General features: G+C 53.8%; 2 protein-coding genes across 3 annotated transcripts in view; both read right to left on the minus strand.

Moving 5' to 3' along the window:
• Positions 1 to 59: 59 nt before the first annotated feature.
• Positions 60 to 15,415, minus strand: PDK2 (pyruvate dehydrogenase kinase 2). The gene is made up of 11 exons (XM_053570659.1): positions 15,129 to 15,415; positions 13,187 to 13,328; positions 5,974 to 6,045; positions 5,360 to 5,544; positions 4,538 to 4,627; positions 3,905 to 3,982; positions 2,883 to 2,959; positions 2,693 to 2,791; positions 2,416 to 2,523; positions 1,754 to 1,867; positions 60 to 1,138 (listed from the first exon to the last, which is right to left on the minus strand). Exons 1-11 carry the CDS (start codon positions 15,244 to 15,246, stop codon positions 998 to 1,000), a joined length of 1,224 nt encoding a protein of 407 aa, XP_053426634.1. The 5' UTR covers positions 15,247 to 15,415; the 3' UTR covers positions 60 to 997.
• A 4,349-nt stretch (positions 15,416 to 19,764) lies between these two features.
• The window catches only part of ITGA3 (integrin subunit alpha 3), a 30,566-nt gene continuing 27,606 nt past the window's right edge, over positions 19,765 to 22,724 (minus strand). Inside the window, exons 24-25 of one of the 2 annotated variants that reach the window (XM_053570661.1) lie at positions 22,204 to 22,329; positions 19,765 to 21,118 (exon numbers count right to left, since the gene is read on the minus strand). In XM_053570661.1, coding sequence (XP_053426636.1) covers positions 20,972 to 21,118; positions 22,204 to 22,329 — 273 coding nt within the window. In that variant the 3' untranslated portion in view covers positions 19,765 to 20,971. Of the gene's footprint in view, positions 21,119 to 21,768; positions 21,912 to 22,203; positions 22,330 to 22,724 lie in introns of those variants that run through there. The other variant, XM_053570662.1, reaches the window with a different exon arrangement.

The following is a 22,724-nucleotide window of genomic DNA, read 5'->3' on the forward strand; positions in this document are numbered from 1 at the left end:
TGTGTTGGTCACTCAGTCTCTCTGTGTGTTCCCCTCCCCCCAGGAACATAGCCCAGATACAGACTCAATCTCCTCTTTACTGTGGATGTCACTGTCACCATCATAGCCACTGGGAGGGGCACACAGTTTTAACCCCCTGTGTGCTAAGGGGAGGGTGGGGCATTCAGGGTTATAAAACTAGATATGTACATAGAGTGTTCTAGGGAGAAAGCCACGCTGAGTACCCGTGTCTGGGCACAGTGGGGGTTGGGGTCTGGAGCTCAGGCAGGATCAAGTGGGTGTGTCAGCACATGAGGACATGCTGGGGAGAGGCTCTGGCAGTGGCACAAATACTGCCAAGGCTGCCTGCAGGGCCTGGAACAGCTTGGCTGGGCAGGTGACCTCTAGGTCTTCCCAGGTTCCTCCACATTAGGAGTGGACCCCAGGTGGGACCCCCCCACCCCCCAACCTTCACCTTAAAGCCCAGAGTGGAGGGAGAGGTGATAAGACCAGGTCTCTGACAGGTGTCCAGGGTGCATCCCCTTTCCCCACTCACTCCTGGATCTATGGGCACCAGCCAGCCCCTTCATTAACACTGACTACAGACCAGGGCAGGGCACCCATAGGGGCTGGGGGAATAAGGGAAGTGGGGGTGTCCACCTGGATGGCCGGGCTGTGGAGGGTGGTGAGGGGGACCTAGGACACTTGGCAGAGAAGTGACAACCCTGGTCTCGGAGAGGAGGACCGCATGGAAAAATGCATGGAAAAGTCCATCAGGGTAGAGATATCCCCAACCCTCAGGCATCATTCACAGACACCAACACCAGGGAGACTGCCAAGGGGCCTCCACAGAGACAGATTGGCACTTAGGGACCACCACGGGCCAGTTGCCATGGTGATTTCCATACAGACAACCTGGTCATCAGGGAGAACCCACCCCCAGGGGTGGGGAGGGTCACCGTGGTGGCCGGACCCCAGAGACTGCAGACCCCCACTCAGGGGCAGATGCATGGTGGCCCTAGCTGACACGGTATGTGGATGTGTTCTTGGGCTCCGTGCTGGGCACGCACCAGTCGCCAGCCTCCTGGATGGTCTGGTAGTGGCGCCAGGCTGACTTGTTGTAGACGGGCAGGCGCTCCACCGAGTCCGTGGACAGGGCCTGAGAGATGGTAAGGTCAGCCTCTCCCCTCCCTCTGCCCTGTCCACTCTTCAGCAGATCACCCTTTCCCTAGGTTGGGCTGTGCTGACCACTGATCCACATGTCCCATCCCAAGTTGGAGTCAGCCCAGCCACCAGCCACTGGTCGAGACCACTGACCCGGGCCTGGAAAGACCCATAGATGGGTCTGTTCCTCTGTGTCTTGCTCCGGGCTCATTCAAGAAAGCTGCTCCCTCCAAGGGTCAGGGAGGGAGAGGGAGAAGGCGGGGCTGTGTGACTCTCAGTGAGGTGACCAACTCTGGGCCTCCATCTTCCCCTCTGAACTGAGTGACAAGACCTGTGCCCCCCCCAACTTCCTTCTCAGTCTGACAGGGGAAGGGTACCAGAATAGGGGTTTTAATCAAGACTAGACTCCCTGACATTCCTTGCCAAGTTGTACGTTTCTGAGGGTTGGGATTATTCAGGTTGAGGACCTATAGCTTTGCTCTGATTCCCCCAGTCTGGAACCTGGAAAGAACTGGAGGGTGGGGTGGACAGGAAACCTAACACAGACCAATCCAGCCCATGGCCTGGCAGCAAAGCCCTCCTCTGGCCAGGCTCTCAGGGAGGCCCTCACCTTGAGATAGATGACAGCATCCGTCCCAAAGCCCTCCATGGAGAAGAGCTGCAGGTCTCCCTGGAAGTACTTGGCATAGAGGCGGGAAATGGGGAGCCCGTAACCAAAGCCGGCCTGCAGGGGGCAGGAAGGTAGCAGTGATGAGGTGAGTGTTAAGGAGGCAGGGCCTCCTGGAGCCTCAGGGGTGAGGGAAGGGTACTAAGCTGGGGTGTGCAGGGGGCTCCCACAGCTGAGGTGGGGAGAGTGCAGAAGTTTTGAGAGATGAACAGAAGGGGGTCACAGACAGAAGGAGACAGGCTGGGCCAGGAGAGGAGCTCTGCTCAGGTTGCCAGAAGGTCTGGGCAGAAGGTCTCCCAGGGCTCCTTCTGAGTCTCAAATTCCCAAACATGGAGGTGCTGGTAAGCCAGACACAGCCAAGAGAAAGGCAGAAACTGGGGAGAGAGGGTGGACAGAGTGGAGAGGGAGGTGGCAGAGGGACACCTGACAGGTAGGCAGGTTAGGGAGACAGAGGAGGAACAGGGGGCCTAAACTCAGGGGAGGTGACCAACACCACATATAGCCACACAGGAATAAAGGGAACACGGAGATGAGGAAGCAAGAGGTGAAAATTGAGACAGGCATCCTTCAGAGGTGGGCGGGACACAGGAGCAAAGCCATCTCACCAGTGGGGTCCCCCCGGTGCCAGGCTGGGGAGTAGGTGCTGTGGAGTACATGTAGCTGAAGAGTCGCTCTATCTTCCTCAAGGGGACACCCCCACCTCGGTCACTCATCTGGGAGACATGGGACATGTCAGGGACCCTCCAGAGCTCAGTTCCCCCTCACACCCAGCCCTGGCCTTCCCTACCCAGGGATCTGCTCACCACATGGGAGAAAAGGAGAGCCCTCCCCAGGGACCCCACCCACAATGCTCCCTGGTTTCCGAGGCCAATGGTCACATACTTTGATGGACAGATCTTCCTCACCCAAGGCCACCATGACCTTGATAGGTGGGAGAACAAGGCTGGACTCGTGGCTTTCCACGGTGGCCCTCATGGCATTCTGCAGAGGGAAATGAGAGATACATGGGGGCCCTATGGGGATAGCTGGCCCTGACTCCACTCCTGAGAGGACCAGCCCCCAGCTCGCTCACCTTGAAGAGCTCAAAAAGCATGTGGTAGAGGTGGGAGGGAACATAGACCATGTGAATCGGCTGTTTGGAGTTGGCTGCTATAGAGAGAGTCAAGACCAAAGGTTAGGGAATCGTCAAGAGGTCAACTACCTTACCCTTGCGGCCATTCTTCCTTCCTTCTTTTACTAAAAGATACCCCTTCCCCAAAGTTTTTTTTTTTTGAGAAAGAGTTTCATTTTATCACCCTCAGTAGAGTGCTGTGGCATCATAGCTCACAATAACCTCAAACTCTTGGGCCCAAGTGATCCTCTTCACTCAGCCTCCCAAGTATCTGGGACTATAGGCGCCCACCACATCGCACAGCTATTTTTAGAGACAGGGTCTCTCTTGCTCAGGCTTAGCCTGGTCTCAAACTCCTGAGCTCAAGCAATCTACCTGCCTTGGTCTCCCAGAGTGCCACCATGCCTGCCTGCCCCCCAAGTTTTAACGGGCCATTTGCTACCCAGCTAAAGACTAAATCCAATCTTCCCCTGAGCTGCTATAACCAGGTGACTCATGGAAGGGAGGGGATGGATTCCTGGGCCCTGCTCTCCACACCCTCCTTCCCTTCCTCTAGGCTGGAGCTGAGACATGGTGTGGACAGCCAGTTGTGATCACCCCAACTGGGAGCTGGCAAGAGGGAAACTCCTGGAAAGGCAGCCAAGCTGATTTGCCACCTAAAATGCCTCTTTTCGCAGTACTCCATTTGATTTTCTTCTGTCATTTATCATGATCTGAAACTACCTTTATTTAGTCATTCACTGGTTAAAGGCCCCATTCCTTGACCTCTCCAGCACCAAGAATATAAGCTCTATGAGAACAGGGACCTTGACTGTCTTCTTGTTTACTGTTTACTAAATATTCATCAAATGAATTAAAAAGAATAATACACTAACAGCTCTGCTTCTCCCTGTCTAGGAAACAGTCCATATCCTGATCCCGTCTCACCTTGCTTTCCCATGCTCCCAGCCCCAAGACAGACACACACAGCTTCACACGCTCACCATTGATCTCCTGGATCTCCAGGTCAGGTGAAGCCATGTAATACTTGTCACACAGGAGCTTGGCCATGTCATAGGCATCTAAAAGAAGACAGGGCCAGTCAGTACTGGGTGATCCATCCAGTGGGCAGTCTTTTTTTTTTTTTTTTTGTAGAGTGTAGAGTCTCACCTTATCGCCCTCGGTAGAGTGCCGTGGCATCACACAGCTCACAGCAATCTCCAAATCCTTGGGCTTAGGCGATTATCTTGACTCAGCCTCCCAAGTAGCTGGGACTACAGGCGCCCGCCATAATGCCTGGCTATTTTTTTGTTGCAGTTTGGCCAGGGCTGGGTTTGAACCCGCCACCCTCGGCATATGGGGCCGGCGCCCTACCCGCTGAGCCACAGGTGCCGCCCCAGTGGACAGTCTTTTTTTTTTTTTTTTTTTTGCAGTTTTTGGCCGGGGCTGGGTTTGAACCCACCACCTCTGGCATATGGGGCCAGCGCCCTAACCCTTTGAGCCACAGGCGCTGCCCGACAGTCTTGACACTGACATAGGCTACAACCAATATTAAACCCATGGGGCTGTGGCCCACTCTCTGGGGAATGGGTCATTCCAGGAGAGTCTCCTCTGTGGGCCAGGCACAATTGGCTCACCTTGGACCACCTCCGAGACGTTGCAGTTGGGGTCAATGCTGCCGATGTGTTTGGGATGGGCTGGGTTGGTGCTGCCATCGAAGATGAGGGCTGTGGGCAGGAAGGGAGGGTGCTGTTGGCTGGGCCACAGAGCCTGCCCTCCGCACCTTCTCTTCTCCCAAGGCTCTCCAACCCTGTACCTCCATTTCTAAGGCCTCTGTGGGCTTCAGTCCTAAAGCTGCACCCCTCCCTCTTCCTGCTCTCTCTTCCCTGACCCTTGACCCCTTCACTCCTGGGTCAGGCCATTCTGGGGCCTTTGTAGGCCTGCAGCATTCTTTTCAGAGCTCTCTCTTCACATCACATCCCACATTACATTTATTCTTTTCTTGTACTATAACATTATAAGACAACTTTCATCATCTTGCTTTTGAAATGATTTGAGCATGAGGAACTTGTTTCATTGACAATTGGGTATAATTTCTCAACAATCATAGTGAATCCTCCTGGAATAAAAAACTCTGAACAACAAACTGGTTTTGAATGTAACGAGACTTTCTATGAATACTAAATTAAAAAATTCTAAAGCTATGACATCATTTTACATATTATAACCATTTAAAACAATAAATTTCAATGCTGCCATTTTCTTTTTCCATTTTGGAAGCAGTAACTCTTTTAGGGGGGTTGAATGATGGCCAAGGCCCCTGAAATAGCCAGCTGCCCACCTGGGGCCCAGCACCCCTCCCGGAGCCCGAGCACCCACTGTGCTGGCTGACCACCCCTCCCACAGCCTGAGCACCCACTGTGCCAGCTGAGCACCCCTCCCACAGCCCGAGCACCCACTGTGCTGGTTGATGAGCATGCGGATGGAGATGCGGCTGAGGTAGAAGCGGTCCAGGAAGTACTGGATGTTCTGGTTGGAGACAGGGTCATCTCCATAGGTGTCCTTGTACTCAAGCACACCCTGTGCCATGGTGGGCACTACATCATTGTGCCGGTTCCGGATAGTGACCAGGGCATCAGTGAACCTGCAAGGGAGGGCGGACGTTCACTTCCACCCAGCCCAGTTTTGGGGACACCCTCAGGCTCCACTTCTGACTCTCTCCACAGTGTCCTCACCCACGCCACCCTTTCCAACCTGATAGGCACACCATGCTCTCCTAGCTCTTTCCAAAGTCTGTCCTGAATCTCTCAACTGCTCAAAAGCCCAGAGTCCTCAGTCCCCCTAAGGGCAGGTGTTGACTCTCACCTATCCAGGGCACCTTGAGAATGGTGTGGGTGTCTCTCCCATCAGACTGGGGCTCCCTGAAGTACAGTCTGTCTCCCACTCAAACTGGATGTCCCTGAAGGCCAGGGTCTATCCTTCCACCTGCTGGCACTTCTACCCCTGGGGCTGTGACTCAAGGTGCCCTTCACTGGCACCTGCCTTCCCACCCCCAACCAGAGCCCCTACTCACTGGCTCAGGGTACGATGGTCCTCTGGGTCCTTATCCAGGAATTCCATGATGTCCAAGAGACTCTGGACATACCTGTGTGTAGGGGGGCAGGAGGAGAAAAAGCCTCAGCTTTGGGCCAGGCTCCCCTCCCTGCCCTCCTCGGCTGGACCTCACTCTTGTCCTGCTTCTGCTATGGCCAACCCACAGAGCTGCACCTGCTGACGAGCTGTATGACAAGTTTTCTCTGCCCGTTTCACTTATACACCAGTCTCCCTGACAACCCAGTCATTTATGCAAGTAAACCTTGAATGTGTTGGCCTCCCTTATAGCGCCTTTGCTTTGGAATCCTAGAATAGTCATCTCAGAAGGGGATTGGAGATCATCCCTTCCCATCCAAGAGGACTCAAGAATCAGGAGACTGAGGCTGACTCTGGGGAGGGGAGGCTGGAGCAAGGGCCTACAGGGGGACCAGGCGAGGTCCAGCAGCCTCTCTGAGCCCCTTCACAGACATGGCTCCTAATCTCCCTCCCACAGGGTTGTTGCAGCATTTTAGTGTCTCTAGAAAGGCTCCACCACATTAGGAAATCATTCCTGTGTCCACAGCGCTCTGATCTTCTCTGTAACCTGGATAAGGTGAAATAGGCAGGCATCAGCCCCACCATGCAGTCTCCTCTACTGAGGCCCACTGCTGGCAAGGATGGCCCCCCAGCCCCAAGCCTCCAGCTTGGTAGCACTGACATTGCTCAAGAGTCTCACCTCCATGGGGCTGTTCATAGGTGCCCTCTGCCCAGAACACCCGCTCCTTAGCTCTAGCCTCAGCTGTGCTGCCCTCTCTGGCCTGAGACAGTAGAGAAGAGAGAGAAAGACCTAGCTCTGGAGCTGGCTTTGCCGAGTCCCAGACCTGGCTCTGCCACCTTGAGCTGTGTGGCCCTGGGTAGATCGTGGAATCCCTCTGGGCCTGACTTTCTTCATTGGGAAAACATTTTTTTTATACTTACTTACCACTGCTTTTTAGTAAAGACTAAATGTGGTCATTAGCATAGTACTTAGCACACAGTGAGCACTCTCTGAATACTGGGTCTTATTATGAACAGTGCCTCAGAAGTTGTCAACAGCTGGTGGCACTCAACATCCTCTTACTGCTTGTAGACTCTGAAGCACACCATATTTGTGTCCCCCTGACCTGGAGAGCTACACCACTGCCAGCAGGGATGGGGCTATCTCAGCCCTGGAGCTCCCTCCTGCCCCCCACACCCAGGGCCTGGCACAGAACCTGACCAGAGGAGCTACTGCTGGGATGGGGGCCCAGACAGCAGTAGAGATCAGCTTCCTTCCAGAGCCCCCCTCACTATTTCTGCCACCCCAACAGTTAGACAGAGTGGCACTCCCAAACTCCTGAGACCTCACCTCAGTCTCCCTGGAGAATAACAGCAGCTGATGTATACCTAATGACCACTCATGCCCACCTTTGCCCCAAGGCCCACTCAGGGTCTCTCATCTCCCAAAGCCTTGATGAGCACAAGGTATTGCCTTCCCCCTTCAGACATGGCAGAGCCTCATTCCCCAACCCCCCAGAACCATGAATGTTGAAGTGTCATGAGAATAGGGACCTTGCATGTCTTGTTTACTGTTCAGTAAGTATTTATCAAATGAATGAATAATAACAAAACCCGAGCTCTGCTTCTCCCCTGTCTTCCACGGGACAGGTAATATTTCCCAGGCCACACAGGAAGCAGCAGCCTGGATCCAAACCCAAGGCCGTGGGACTCCATGGGGCCAACTGCTCACTGTGTCCAAGGGCCTTGACAGTGCTGCTCCTGGAGGTGGGGATGGCAGCTTTACAGGATACTGACTGTGCTTACCTGCTCCCCACTATAACCCCACAATAACTCCAGCAGGGGGCGCTACTGCTGGGCCTGCTGTGAGATGAGGACCTTAACATGCAGGGCTTGGGTTTTCACTCCAGATCCCTTTTTCCCTAACCGTGCCCAAGACAAAGCTTCATGATCACATGCTGAGGAGAGGGGATTTGGAGAGAGAACTGGCAAGTGGGCAGGGCTGGGGGGCAAGCAGAGGAGGAAGGGGAGGAGCCAGCTGCAGAGTGGGGCTTTGGGACCCCTTCCAAGACCCAGGGGGCAGCCAGGGATGAAGGGCTCCCAGCCCCAGGGGTAGGGCAAAGCTCCAGCTGCTGGCACCGCCCCCTTTGTGGCTGCTCAATGAACCCTAGAGAGTAGAAATGGGGCCTGGTCACATGGCCACTGAAGTGGGGCAAAGGGTGCCAGCATGGACTGACAATGGGCAGGGCCTGCCAGCCTCCGGCCCAGGCCTCAGCTCCCTGTACTGGGAAGCAGGTGTGGATGGAGTCCCTACCTGCTGCCCTCACAGGGCTGCTCCTTCAGGGCCACAGTCCTGGACTACTCTTGTACAGAGAGAATAAGGATTTTTCCCAAAGGGCCGTGGCCCTGCCCCAAAGTCCCCCAGGTGCCTGGCACACCAGCTGTCACCTTTGGGCCAGATCTTGGTCCTAAAGAAAGAGACACTGGGTCCTGGGTGGGCCAGGACTCCTTGGTGGGCCAGAGAGGGAACAGGACTTAGGAGAGGAGGGTGGCTCCCCACATTAAGGAGAGCATGGCAGTGAAAGCAGTGGTGCAGTGATACAGGTACTTCCAGGCAGAGCAGGCAGCGGCCACTCCCTAAGACCTGGGGAAGGCCAGGTACCCCGGGACCTACTGACCTCCACAGTGACAAGGCTGCCAGGACACCCCTGGTGAGATCTGGAGCTTCCAACCCTGGTGCAAGGTAATGTAGAGGTCCCACCAAACCCTGCCTTCTGGGACCCTGAGCCAGTCCAGAGCCTTGGGTTTGGGGTGGGGGGTGGCAAGGAGGGGCCCAGGCCAAGGCAGAAGGAGGCTTAGAATGTAGGGATATGGGGAAGAGCCTGGCAGTGGGGGGAGGAGGAGGAGGGCCCTGCAGGCCTGTGTGTGAGTGAGAGGGGCATGTGTGTCAGTCTGTGAATGTGTACACCCCTGACTGTGGCACTAATGTCCACAGCTGCTAGGTGTGAGCAGGTGGTGGAGGGTGGCTCCCTGCACTAAGGGGAGTGTGGCAGTGTCCTGAAGGGTTGAAGGGGTGGCAGGCAGGCTTGGGCTCTGCTGCTGGCTGTGCTCTATAAAGGCCACTGAGCCTCTCAGATCCCTATCTGCAAAAGGGGGTTCACTGTGTAAGCACTGAAGACAGAGGAGATGGTGCAGTAAGCCTGTGAGCAGTAAGCTTTGCTGCTATGCAGCCTGTGCTCCAGTTATGCAGGCGGTCACTGATGTGGCTGACAGAATCAACCGCTAAAGCCCCAGCTCCCTGAGCTGCAGGTCCCTGTGCCAGAGCCACTCCTCCGTTGTCATTCTTCTCAAGGGCAAGGATTAGTTCCCACAGGGTGGGGGTGGGGAGCCCCACAGGCAGGGTTAGGGGTCCACTCTGCCTGCTCATAGGCGGGGGAGGTTCCAGAGAAGGTGCTGGCCACACCGCCTCCCACCTACACCTACACAGAGGACTCTTAGTGACAGCAGTGACTCACTGTCATTTGATTCTACTCTGCAGCTCTTACTTAACCCTGTACTTTCTAGAGGCACACTCTCCCTCCCGACCACGCCCCTGAGAGGAGCCAAGGTCATCCTGTCTGCCTCAGTAAAGTGAGTCCTACTTTCCCACAGACTTGTACTAGCACCTTGAACTTGGAAACTCCACCTCACAGCCCCAGGGCACGGCCTTCTTCCTTTCCCTCCAAGAAAGCAGTCTCCGGATCCAACAGCCATGGTTCAAGTCCTGGCTCCACTATTACTCCCAGAGTCTCTTAGCCAAGTTTCATCGCCTCTGTGAGCCTCAGTTTCTCATCCAGAAAATGGAGATGGTAACAAGGCCTCCTTCATAAAGTTGTTGTGTAGATTGAGTGAGTTACCATCCGAAGACACTTAGGACAGTTCCTGGGATACAGTAAGCCCTCGAGGTATGTTCCCTTTTGTTATCATCATTGTTTATGACTCCCTTGTCTGAGAAACCTCACCACAATGACATCATCTTTGGCTTAGGGGTGCTGCTAACCTGGAAGCTTAGGGACAGGGTTCCTGTTGGTAAAGTTCTGCACACTTTTCACATCTAGCAGTGGCATTTGACACTTAGAAACAGGATGGGTCCTCAATTTATAGACGAGAGAGCTGAGGCTCAGAGAGGCCACGTGAGTTGCCAAGGACTGAGTGTCTAGCAAGCCTCAAAGTCAAGCACTCTGATGCCAAGGCTAGGGCTTCCCCCCACTGTCTAGTCACCTCTATAACAGTAGCCCACCACCCCAAGCCTGACCAGTTGAAATAATTTATCCGGTTTCTTTAGAACCAGAAATTTTTAACTTGCCCTGTAGTGACTGCCTACAACCTCTCCCTAGCTGAACGAAACCCTATTAGCTATTACCACATATTAATCATTATCACTACTAATAATTGCATTTGTACAGAGTTTTTCTGTTTTCCAAGGGGGAGGTTTTGCTCCTTATTCATCAGACTAAGGTTCATAGTTGCTAGGCTCCCTAGTAAGTTGCCCCCTCTTCTGGTGAGGACACTGCCCACCTCCCCACCTCTGTCCATCCCAGCTGGCAGGTGTTTCTCCTAAGAAAGAGATCTTCACTCTCTCACAGGCAGCCATTTCATCCCTGTCAAAAAGTCCTTCGTAGGGCGGCGCCTGTGGCTCAAAGGAGTAGGGTGCTGGCCCCATATGCCGGAGGTGGCAGGTTCAAACCCAGCCCCAGCCAAAAACTGCAAAAAAAAAAAAAAAAAAGTCCTTCCTGGCCTCACACCTCAGTCTCTCCTGCTGCAGCAGCCTATGCCCTTTCTCCCTGGAAACATTCTCAGCATGCTGTCTCTCCAGTGAGCAGGATGGTTTAGCAATACCTAGTCCTACTCCCCTCTAAGTTGAATCAACCACCGAGGAAGTGTTTTCTCTTGTCTAACTTCACTCCCTCCTGCTGTTACTTGACATTACTTCCACACTTTGAGGGAAGAATGTTAGGCCAAACCCTCACACATGTCACTGATTTTCAGGAAGGGACTCTGTGGGGGCCCCCAGGGAGTTATGGGCAGTTCACCAGCCCCCTGTCCTCCTCCTGCATCTCTCGGCTCTCCCAGGAACACAGTGTCCAGGGAGGGACCTGAAAGCCCTGTACTAGAGTCAAGGACCAGCAGGAGAGGCAGCCAGGTCAGTCAGCCGGACAGAGCTGGAGAAGGGCTGGGGAGAACAGATGGCACCTCTATCTCCTCCCCACCACCCCATGGTGGGAAATGCTGGTTGGCTCAGAGGTCCTGGACCTCCTAGGGGCAGGGACACAGCAAGGGGTGACCTGGTTGGGCTACATGAAAACAAGGCTCTGCACTCCATCCCACCTTCACTGCTTGTGCAATATCCACAAGTAAGTTCCTGGCCACCCTGCCCAGATCCTTTCCTGCCTCTGCACCTACCCAAGCTGTTCCTTTAGCATGCAGTGCCCTTCCCTTCCTTCTAGCTCTAGGCTTGCCTAGGTTCCCTGCACAGTGACACTGTGCGTCCACTGCAACTTCCCCACACCTTCTCATTGCACCAACATGCATTGTGCACCTACTGTATACCTAGCCCTGTGTATATAACACTGTTCCTTACCATATCTCACTTAATTAGAATAAGTTGGCCATACATGAGTCCACGCATAGAAAAAGTGTTGGAAGGGCACCAATTCATCTTAACCTGAATAGCGTTTGTTTATGGGGTGGAGGATGGTGGTTGACATTATCTTCTAACTACATTTTTGTGTTTTCCAAGTGTCAAAGTGAACATGTTATGCTTCCGCCCAATCGATGTTCCTTTCCAATCCTGTTTTCTAAATTGAAATAAAATGAACCTTTCAGCAGGTGTGCTGCTCCACTTAGTTCACCCTGCCTGGGTGAGGAGTTTCATTTTTCCTTCCAGATCACGGGCTCCCTGAGTGCAGCTGCTGCTGTTTTCTTAGACCCAGCATAGCGATGGGCTCACAACAGGCGTGGCACATGCTCCCGAGTCTACAAGGAAACAGCAACCATCCCATGCTACAAGTCCAGAAGAGCCAGCAGATTTCTGCACAGGTGCCACTAAAGACCAATGAGGGTTAGTCATTTATGTGCCCAGTGACAGAAGAACCCTAGTTTAGTCTTCATGTGACCACCTTTGACTAATGCCATTCAGTTACATCACCCGGGACGGAGTTCTTTTTTTTTTTTTTTTTTGGCAAGGGCTGGGTTTGAACCCGCCACCTCTGGTATATGGGGGCCGGTGCCCTACTCCTTTGAGCTCCTGGTGCTGCCCCAGGACAGAGTTCTTTGTTTTTAGACAGAGCCTCAAGCTGTTGCCCTGGGTAGAGTGCCGTAGCACCACATATCATAGCAACCTCCAACTCCTGGGCTCCAGCGATTCTCCTGCCTCCGCCTCCCAAGTAGCTGGGACTACAGGTGCCCACCACAACACCCGGCCATTTTTTTGGTTGCAGCCGTCACTGTTGTTTGGTGGATCCGAGCTGAATTTGAACTGCGGGCTCAGGTGTATGTGGCTGGCGCCTTAGCCGCTTGAGCCACAGGCGCTGAGCCAGGACAGACTTCTTAAACAAACCATGCCAAGTCCTTCCCTCTGCTCCTACTGCTACAAGCAATAAACTCTTGGTCTTTGCCCCTCCAAAGTTCTTTGGGAGGGTACTGTGTCAACCCTGTGTCTATTTTCCAACCTCCACCCACAATAGTCTGTCTTGCAGCTTGAATTATGTAATTTGTTCAAAGATTTGCTTCTTTTTGTTTCTCTGTTTCCCCAAACTTGCTCCAAGTAAATATTGCCTAACAGGTGCTGGGATTCCAGGACTGGCGCTGGTGGCTAAATGTTGATATTAGCCTGACTTGGGATTTTGGCTGTGAAAAATATTTCCTGGGTGGGTCCTGGTTTCTCTTCCAGAGAAAGAAAGGTCATAATATGTCTGTCCCACAGACACAGAGGCTAGGAGTGTGACCTGCATCCCTGCTCTGGCTTAGGGTTCCCATGTGACCCCAGGCAACTCTCCAGCCTCTTAGAGCCCCTGTGCCCACCTATCCCCTTCCCCACCCCACCCACAAGGCTGCCAGGAGCATGGAGACTCTATCCTTGAGCCCATGGACACCTGGTGATGGAGTGGGAAGTGCAGGGACAGAGCCAGGGGTCTCACCAGCTCTGTACCAGCTGCACTGAAGGTGTGCTCAGCACCCTGTCAGGAAGCAGGTTGATCTCTTTCATGATGTTGGCCAGCCGCACAGGCAGCTCCTGCCTGAGGAAGGTGAATGAGGTTTTCTCACAGGCATTGCTGGACCCTGGAGGGAGAGAGAGGGGTGAGCCCACAGAGCCACAAACTGTCTCTAGGGTCAGGTTGCCTAAACCCCCCATTGACTGAGAGTTTAGAGGGGAATTGACCTACCCAAGGGCACATAGCAAGGCAGCTCTCCCCTTCCCCTACAGTGCTCGAGCCTCCACACCACAAAGCCTAACACTTTAGGGGTGGCATCTTCTCCTTACTCCTAGCTGAACACTGGCTTGTCTTTAGCCACAGGGAATAGGGACACTCCTGGGTCCATCTGAAGCTGCCTCTGGCCTTTATCATTTCTCTTTCCTTCCCTCCAGTAGACGCTCACTATGGGAGGTTGATCCAGGCAGAGGAGCCTGGAAAATTTATCCCTACCCAGGGATGGCCTGGCTGAGGGCAGCTATGCCTTGACCACCACAACTGCAGGGTCCCAACATTATCTCTGGCCCAGCCCACCTTACCCAGGCTGGTCAGAATGCCCAGCTGCTGTATTAATGCCCTCTGTGAGGCACACAGGGCTTGAGGATGGGAGTCCAAATGCCTTGGTCCTTGGTCTGGCTTCAAGACAAGGAGGGGTGAAGGACTGCATACCCAGAGCTTGGCCCAAATTCAGGGGACCTGAGTTCTAGTCCAGGCTCTGCTTCCACCTCTGTCACCCAAGGTATCTCATTATCCTTGTGAAGGTCTCAGTTTTCCCCACTGTGAGACCAAACTCTACTGTGAGCCCCTCACAACTGTTACTAAGATCCAGTTTGGAGGGATAGGTGCTGGGGGCTAGTTCTGGGCCCAGGAAGCTTTCCTGCATGAGAGAGGCTCAGGACTCAAACAGGGCAGGGTTGTCGGCAGACAAGTCCTAGGGAACAGGTGCCCTATGTCTTGGCTGCCACATCCCTGCTCCCATCCCATCAGTGACGCAGCTGTAACCTAAGCAGGGCACTATCAACTCAACTCTTGAAAGACCTCCCCCCCACCCCCAATCTCCAGCTGGCACCATGGAAATACTGTGTAGACAGACAAGGCCCACACAATGCCTGTTTCAGCCACTACGTTGGCACAGCCTTCTTTCTGCCCCAGAGCCACCCCCAGAATGCTGGTGGAGGATGATCTAGACCCAGGAACCCAGGGGCAGCTGAGAGAGGGTACAGGTGGCCTGACTCTACTTTATGGTGCCTTGGGCCTCTGCCGAACTGGCGGCAGGCTGCAAGGCCATAATAGATTTGATCTTCAAGCGTCCTTCCCCACTGGAATAGCCGGGGTCCAGCTCCTTCTGCAGGTGGATGTACACTGGACAGGGGCCCTCCCTCCCGTTGGCTCCTTCTTTTGAAAGAGCCCTCTGCCTCTACTGCCTCCTCCCCCTCATTCTCTCGCTCTCTCTGCCCAGGAATGTCTGACCCTGCTCAGCTGGCCCAGGTCTCCTTCCAGATGGCTGCACCTCCCAACCCTGCCTTGTTGCCTCCTGCTAGCATGCCCCCTATTTCCTCTCGGTCTCCCACTCAGAGTCATCAGGACAACCCCCACTAACCCTTTAGTGTCTGGATACACCCTGCTCCCTTCCTGCCCTCAGGAGAGTAAGGGCCTTGCCGCCCCTTACTCTCTGAAACACTTCACAAAGCCCAGGACACCACCTCAGACCCCTCCTTTTCAGTGCCCGGGTTAGCATTAACAGTCCAGCGCAAAGGCCTGGCGGCCCTGCCTCCCCGTTAACCCTTTCCTGCCTGTACGCTTCCAAGCAATCCTTCCCCGTCACTAAGGGCCTCTCTTTTCTGTCCTGCGGGCCCCTGCTGATAGCCGTCTCCCTCCCACTGCTTACCGAAGTCCAGAAACTGCTTCATGGACAGGGGGGACGGGGAGAACTTGCTGAAGTGCTCGATATACTTGGGCGCCCCTACCAGGGACGCATTCTTCAGCAGCACCCGCACCCAGCGCATGGCAGCGGCGGCCGCGGCTCGGGCTTGGGCTCTGGCAAATGGTCCCCGCGCCGGCAGCGCTAGCTCTCCGCTAGGCCCAGCGACTCGGTTCGGCCGCCTCCTCCCACCCTCTGCCCTGACAGGCCCTCCAAGGCCCAACCAATCGGCTTGCCGAAGCGCCCAACGTCGCCAATGGTTGTGCACAAACAACAACTGGAGAACAAATAGTTTTCTGTCCCGGCACGTGGCTTCCCTCTGGGCCCGCCCCCTTAACCCCGCCAGTGCTGAGGCAGCCTGTTGTTTTGGGGAGGCTGAGTCGCGAGCTCTCCTCCCGCCAGTTCACGCCCCCTTTCCTCCAAGGGGCGAGGCCCGGCTTAACCCCTTCCTCCCCGAAGGCTAGCCAGCCTTCGCTTCCTCTTCCAGTCCCTGCCTTTCTCTTTCTCCCTCCCCACATTTCCAACTGCCGGCTCCTTTTAACCCTTCCTTCCCCGAATTGTCTAGGTAGCTTTCAGCTGATCCCTTTGCTCTCAAAGGTACCGTTTCTCCCGTCCGGATCTTTACCTGCTCTCCCTTAAGGCGTCTCGTGTGTTGCCAGTCCAGATGACAGTGACTTACTTAGCTTGTGAATATTTGCAAAATTCAGAACCAGGATGTAGGCCTATACTAACCCGTCCTACATACGTGCAGCCCACCGGTTCCCTCAAAGATCCCATCAGTTCAGGAAACGACAGGCGTTTTGCGTTTCCAATTGAAAGACACCCAGAGTCAACCCCTCCGGACTAGAAGCGGTGGAGGGAGCAGCTACATCAATGTCAATTTTCGAAACACTTTCATTTATTATTACCTAGTTCATCCCAGCGGTTCTCAACCTGTGGGTCGCGACCCACAGGAACTGTATTAAAGGGCCGCGGCATTAGGAAGGTTGAGAACCACTAACCGAACATAAAACCTTGAACATCTAGCGCGACCACCTGAGCAAGCAACCTTCGCTCCGGGTTTCCCTAAAGAAAACCCCTGAGGGGCGGAGAGCTGGTCTTGCCCCTGCAGCCCCGCCTCGCCTGGAGGTAACGTAGTGCGCCGTCTTGTGGTCAAACGTGGTATGTCCCATCCTGGGCTTAGGGTCAATGCTTTGCTCCTTGACGGTTGGGTCATTGGCACGCACTTACCAAGCACCTACTGTACGTTAGGCTTTGTGCTGAGAACAGATAGGATCAGGACATGCAGAAAGCTGCCTAAGTAAATAATTAGTTATAATACAACGTGATTACAGTACAGCCAACCCAGAGCAAAGCTTCATGATGTTAGGGCCTCTTAGCTGAATGAATAATAACTTATGTGCCAGGCATTGTTTGCATGCATTATCCCACTTAATTCTCAAGATAAACCTATTGTATTATTATCCCCATTTTACAGACGAGGAAACTGAGATTCAGGGATCCTTGCCAACCTAAAAACTGACCTATGGCGCAGCGGCTCACGCCTGTAATCCTAGCACTCTGGGAAGCCTAGTGGGGTAGATTGCCTGAGGTCATGGGTTCGAGAACAGCCTGACTAAGAGTGAGACCCCCATCTCTAAAAATAGCCAGGGGTTGTGGCCAGTGCTTGTAGTCCCAGCTACTTGGGAGGCTGAGACAAGAGAATTGCTTGAGCTGAAGAGTTTGAGGTTACTGTGAGCTATGACACCATAGCACTCTACCTAGGGGGACAAAGTGAAACTCTGTCTCAAAAAAAAAAAAAAAAGATCTTGTTACTTCCTCGCTTACTTTAATGGCACTCTACTTCTTAGTGATTCTTTTCCAGCTGTCCATGATCTGTTTTAGCTTAACTCTCCAGCCTTCTCTCTCCACTTTCCCCTTCTCAACTCAGCCATACCTATCTGTGGCTTTGAACCAGCCTCTAATCTCAAAGCCTTTGCAAATGCTATCTCTTCCTTCTAGATCATCCTTTCTTCTCACCTTCACCGACCTTCATTCTTCAGGTCTTAGCTGCTTAATCACCCCTTCCTAATGAAAGCCTTCCCTGATCCTACCATGCTAGATAATAGGCTCTCTTCGAGGGCCCCTGAGATCTCCTGATCTTAGCATGATGTTAGCTCTTATCACAATAAACAGTAATTGCTGATTCATCTGTCTCCCCCACTAGGCTTTAAGCTCCATGAGGGAAAGGTTGTCGTGTCTGTAGCATCACTGCTCTATCTCCAGCACCAGGCACAGTGCCTAGTACATAGCAGAATGGAGGGGTTGAAAAAGGTGGGGTCACTATGGAGACATGCCATAGAGAAGTCAGGGAGGGCCATCAAACATCCACTGGGCTAACAATTAGGAGGTGACTGCTGATCTTGGTGAGTGCACTTTTCAAGTGCCAGAAGAGTATATGGATATTTTATACCAAAAGCCTATCTCTGAACCTAGAGAAAAATGGCAGCTATTACTATTATTGTCAAAATTAAAGTAACAGCCTGTCATCGGAGCACTTTAGGAAGCCAAGACAGGAGTCTCACTTGAGACTAGGAGTTCAAGACCAGCCTAGGCAATATAGTTAAACCCCATATCTATAAATAACAACAACAAAAATAAAGTAACAAGGAAAAGGCCATAACCTTTGAGGCTAACTTGTAGGATAGGGGAAGAGATTTCCTATGATCCTCACCTTAGAACTGGACCTCTATAAAGTGGGCTCTATGTTGGGATAAAAATTCCTTCTGTAGAAACTGCTGCAGGGGGAGAACAGGAGTGGTGATAATGTGGTGTAATTGGTCAAGCTGGGTTAGGTGATGCTGAAGTAACAAGAAAAACTCCAATCCCCGAATGTCCCACTATCTGTATAATGCAGGACATTGTGGGAGTGGAGGGGGGCTCTCAGGGACTCAGATCGACAGAAGCTTTATCTCAATACAGGCTTCCATAGCAGCAGAGGCAGGAAAAAGGGATCTGGGAGTGTTTCACACCAGCAATACGATGTTTTAGCCCAGAAGTGAGCCACTTTCCTCCTGCTTGCAAGTCACATGTCCTCATTCAATAGAGAGAGCCTAGGCCTAGGCAGTACAATCCCATCATGTGCCCAAATGGGGAAGAATCACCTCAATGGGTCCTTTAGTAAAGCAAGAGCCAAGATCCCCTTCTGGAACAGTATGGAGGTGCTACATCTCCAAGGAGCTCAAGAAGCTTGGCATTGTAGAGGGTCCTTTTAAAGTGGGCACTGTATATCCGCCAAATATGTTTCTTTCACAAAAGCATAGCTACAGTAGCCCTGAAAAAGAACTTATCCTCAGGAGTGTATGTAGCTCACAGGAGACTGGGGGCTGGGGCTGTGACTGGCCAGAAGGATGTGTAGCCGCCCCCTTGTTGTAGGCAGGAAGTGGCTGTAAGGACAGGACTGAGCTGAGCTCTGACAACCCATATATGGTGTAATCCCCAAAGAAGTGAATCCCATATTCTGGAAAATAAAGTGCAGTTTCTGATTTCTGGGCAGCTCTGGCTAGGGGCTGGATTTCCCTGGGGGAGTTAGACATTCCACTGTCAATCATCTTGAGGAGGGGCAAATCCTAGGGCAGAAAAGGGAGGGGTTGGGATGAGGGTGCTCCCTGGTGGAGGGTGCTTGGCAGACACAGTGAGGAGGCTGGGAGGCTCCTGGGATGGCCTGGTCTGTGGGCTCTGAAATATCTGAACCTGGGTTCAGCCTGGAGGCTTCTCTCAGTAGTAATTTCCAGCCTTCAGTGAAGTCCTGCCAAAGGTCAGAGACTTGGGGAAAATTAACAGAAGGACATATGCCACAATCAAGTTCAAAGAAGTCATGCAGAGAGCAGCCTGGCTGCATTTCCCAGGCATTCCCCTGGCCATAGTGGGGACAATTTGAGGACAAAGGAGGAAGCAGCTCCAGGAACCCCAGGGAATGGCAAGAAGTAATGTGAGGGCTTGATGCAAACGTCATGGCTGTGTAAGCTTGTCCTCAGCACTCCTAAGGAGATCTCAAAAGATCAGAGCTCCTGCCCAGAGGCTGGGGGATGGACACTATGGGCCCTTCAGTCTCTGTAGCCTTGGGTCTCTTGTTCACCTGGGTGCCTAAGAGAATTGGTAGGGAAATGGAGGCAGAAAAGCAGGGTCTTACCTGAATTCAGCCACTGACTAAGGACTCTCCTCTCTCCACCCTGTACCCTGCCTCCCTCCTCTGCCCACCAGGATTACCGGTTCTAACAGCCAAGCAGCCTCCTGTCTCTTCCAACCCTGCACACCCTACCCGCCCCTCCTCTCCAGGGCCCATGCATAGTCCTCTAAGAAGCTATTTTGGACCCATCCAGTCTACTCAGGTCTCTTCCCTCATCTCCTTCTGTGGACATCAGTCATGTGTCCAAGACCATCCTTTCAGACAGGGCCATCCTCAAGTGCAGGGGCTGTTGTGTCCTCTGTAAATCTTCACTCTTAAACCTCCAAGTGCCCACACCTGACTTTGTTCACCTAGGGGTCAGCTGGACAGTGTCGTTACCCACTCAGATTAGACAGGGGTTGGTAGGAGGTAGGGGAGGTTGGGAGGTGCAGCATGTACAAACCGGGAGCTGTTTATTGGTCACTGTGAGAAGCCTATGTACAAAGAAGGCACAGAAAGGGGAGGGAGCCCCCCTTGCTACAGTACCATAGAGATGGTGGGTCCTGGGAGTTGGCTGCCAACAGGTCAGAAGAGGTTTTTTGGAACCAGTCTCAACTTCTAGCATGGGCCTTAAGACATAACCCATAGGGGAGAGCGAGCCATATTGGCTCTGAAAGCCAAGGGTAGCCAAGAATTCTACTGCTAGGCCCCCAACACACAGTCCGGGGGCCAGAGTAGGGGCTGGCTGGATGGGGCAGGGACAGGGCTTCCTCCCTGTTCTACATTCAAGTGTCGCTCCCTCTGTTGTCTTGTAGGGTCTCTCCAGAGCCTTCCCAGGCTGGCTGGTAGTGGTGTGTCAGCAGTGGCATCTCTTCTGCGTCCTTCCAATGTCCGTTTGGCCCAGGATTCGTCCCCTCCCCTCCCTGGAGGAGCCCACCGTGCTCCCAGGGCAGTCCCAGCACCGTGTGTCTGGGTTACTAGTGCTGTGTCTACCTTTGTTCCTTCAGGCTGCGTTCCCTGCTAGTTCAGTCTATGGCCAAGGAAGGCTTCACAGAGATCCATAAAAGAAAGCCATTCTGGGACCTTCTTTCTAATTCATTCGCACTTGGGTCAGAGCACATCTGGTCCTGCAAATGCCTCCTGGACAACATTTGGCAGGACCCCCAGCTCTCTGGGTGTCGATAAGCGGCAGCTGGGGGCCCAGTGGGCTGCTCCTTGTCAGTAGTTTTATCCCGACAGCAAAGTCGATCCAGTGACTGTGGCTCAAGATGGATCCAGTGTGAAAGGGGGAGGTGTCACCACGTTGGGGGCCTTTTCCTCCTGGCTCTGGTGGCGGACTTTGACTTGGTTTTGGCACAGGCTGAGGCTAGACATGGCATGTCCACATACCATCCTTGGTGCATAATCACAATCCACAAGCAGTGGGCCCCACGTGTGTCTAGGACACAGGCATTGCTAGGTCCACAGCTCCAGCCCTGCTGCGGGGAAATGCCTGTGGCCAGATAGCACAAGCTTGCACTTGAAGAGGTGTGTGTGCCTGAGCCTGCTGGTGCCAGCCAAAGGCAGTGCCCCCGTGGACTGTCAGAGGCATAACTTATGATAAATAGGAAGAAAGGGGACACTGGGGGAGGAGGAGGATGGAACAGGAAGGATGTCAGTAGTATCAGTCCCGAGTCTGCCAGCTGGTCACCCAGTGCTTCTTGGTGGGCAGGGTGCTCCCTGGAGGTGGATAACGCTCCTCCTCACGGATCCGTACCGCATGGTACTTGGGCATGATCCGGTAATAGCGAGTCCGCTTAAAGAAGTCACACTGGCATTGGGGAGAAGAGACAGCACATCAGCATTCAGCCTTCCAGCCAGTAGGAAGAAACACCCAACCTTTTCCTCCTCCACCCAGAGGTCCTCGAAGTGGGGACCTCTTGACTGTGACACACCCCATCTCCCTGCACTGAGATGGGGAGGGTGAGCTTCCGCACCTCAGGCTCCAGAGGAAGAAAGAGTCCAGGAAGGCAAAGAGGAGAGGGAGAGGCAGATGGAGACCGAGGGGCAGCTGCAGAGAGAGGCAACAGAAGGGCCAGGAGGGATGGGTGGTCATCACTCTGTCATCCCAGAGGGGTGCTCAGAGGAAAAGTGCTAGATCCCTGGAGCAAGGTCCCTGCTAGTCCCTTCACCAAGGTGGGTAGGGGGTGAGGAATCACCCTGGACGTGCCCTGTGGCCTACAGAGATGGCCCTGTTCCAATGCTCAGAAGTAGTCATCACAGGAGGGTTTATGGCTCCAAGTCCTTGAGGGGCTCCATGGGGAGGCGTGTGAAAGCCATACCAGGGGGATGGAATGGGGCAGACAGAGTGGCCTGCTGGTTCAGGTGGGGGACAGGTCAAGTCAGAGTGGACCCAGAGGGGACAGGAGCAGACAGGACAGAGTCAGAGGCCCCTCAGAAGAGGACCCAGAGGCCATGTTACCCGGATGGGCCGGGGGCGGGGAGCTGCCCCCTCAGTAGTCGTCGGTCAGCCTCTCTGTCTCTGATGGCTGGCTCTTCATCTCCGCCTTCTGCCTTTTAGCTTCATACAGGGCACGAGTGCGGGCTCGCTTGAAGAAGCCGCACTGCGGAGGGGAGCAGGTGGGGGCCATCAGGGGAGTGTGGAGGTATCCTCACCAGCAGCATCACTCACAGGCTGGGGCTGGGAAGCCTGGGTGCCGGGTCCCAGCCTGGCTTGGTGGTGTGGCCAGAAGCCAGGGCACTTGGGGCTCCCTTTTCACTAACCCAGGAAAGACGGGAAGCTGGGGAGGTGGGAGGAGTTGGGGAGGGGTGAGATGGAATGAGGAATGGGATGGGAAGATGTGGGAGGGAAGTGTGCTGGGCAGGAGGCCCCAGGAGGGAGTCCCAGAGGCTAACCTTCCACAGCAGGAGGGTGACCAGGCCCAGTAGCAGCAGCCCCGCACCCACGGCCACAAGCACCAGCCACAGCTCGATCTCAGCTGGCAGCTCCTCCACCAGGTCAGAGTCAATGTCCACAGAAAACTGGAGAAGGGAGAGATGGGCTCAGTCCTGTGTCTGTCTGGGACCCTGACCCTGGACTCACCCTTCTTGCCCCAGCTGGGTCCAGGGCCCTGCTGTTTGAAATACTGCCAGTAGAAGACAGCCAGGAACTGGGAAAGCCCCCACATGCCCAACTGAAATCAGCAGGTCCATCAGTCTTCCTGCTTCTGCTATGTAAAGACTCCAGAGGAGTAGCCTCCTATCTGGGGGGCAGCCTGGAGTCTGGGTTTGTGACCCACACATCTGAGCTTTGATATTAGCTCCACCTCTGACAAGCTGTATGACCTTGGACAGGAAATTTCTTCTCTCTGAATCCCCCACTTCATGGTCCCTGACAAAGGGGATCATAATGTCTACCTGTTATGTAGACATAAGCA

Source organism: Nycticebus coucang, chromosome 18, assembly GCF_027406575.1.
Source record: "Nycticebus coucang isolate mNycCou1 chromosome 18, mNycCou1.pri, whole genome shotgun sequence".
Classification (NCBI taxonomy): Eukaryota; Metazoa; Chordata; class Mammalia; order Primates; family Lorisidae; genus Nycticebus; species Nycticebus coucang.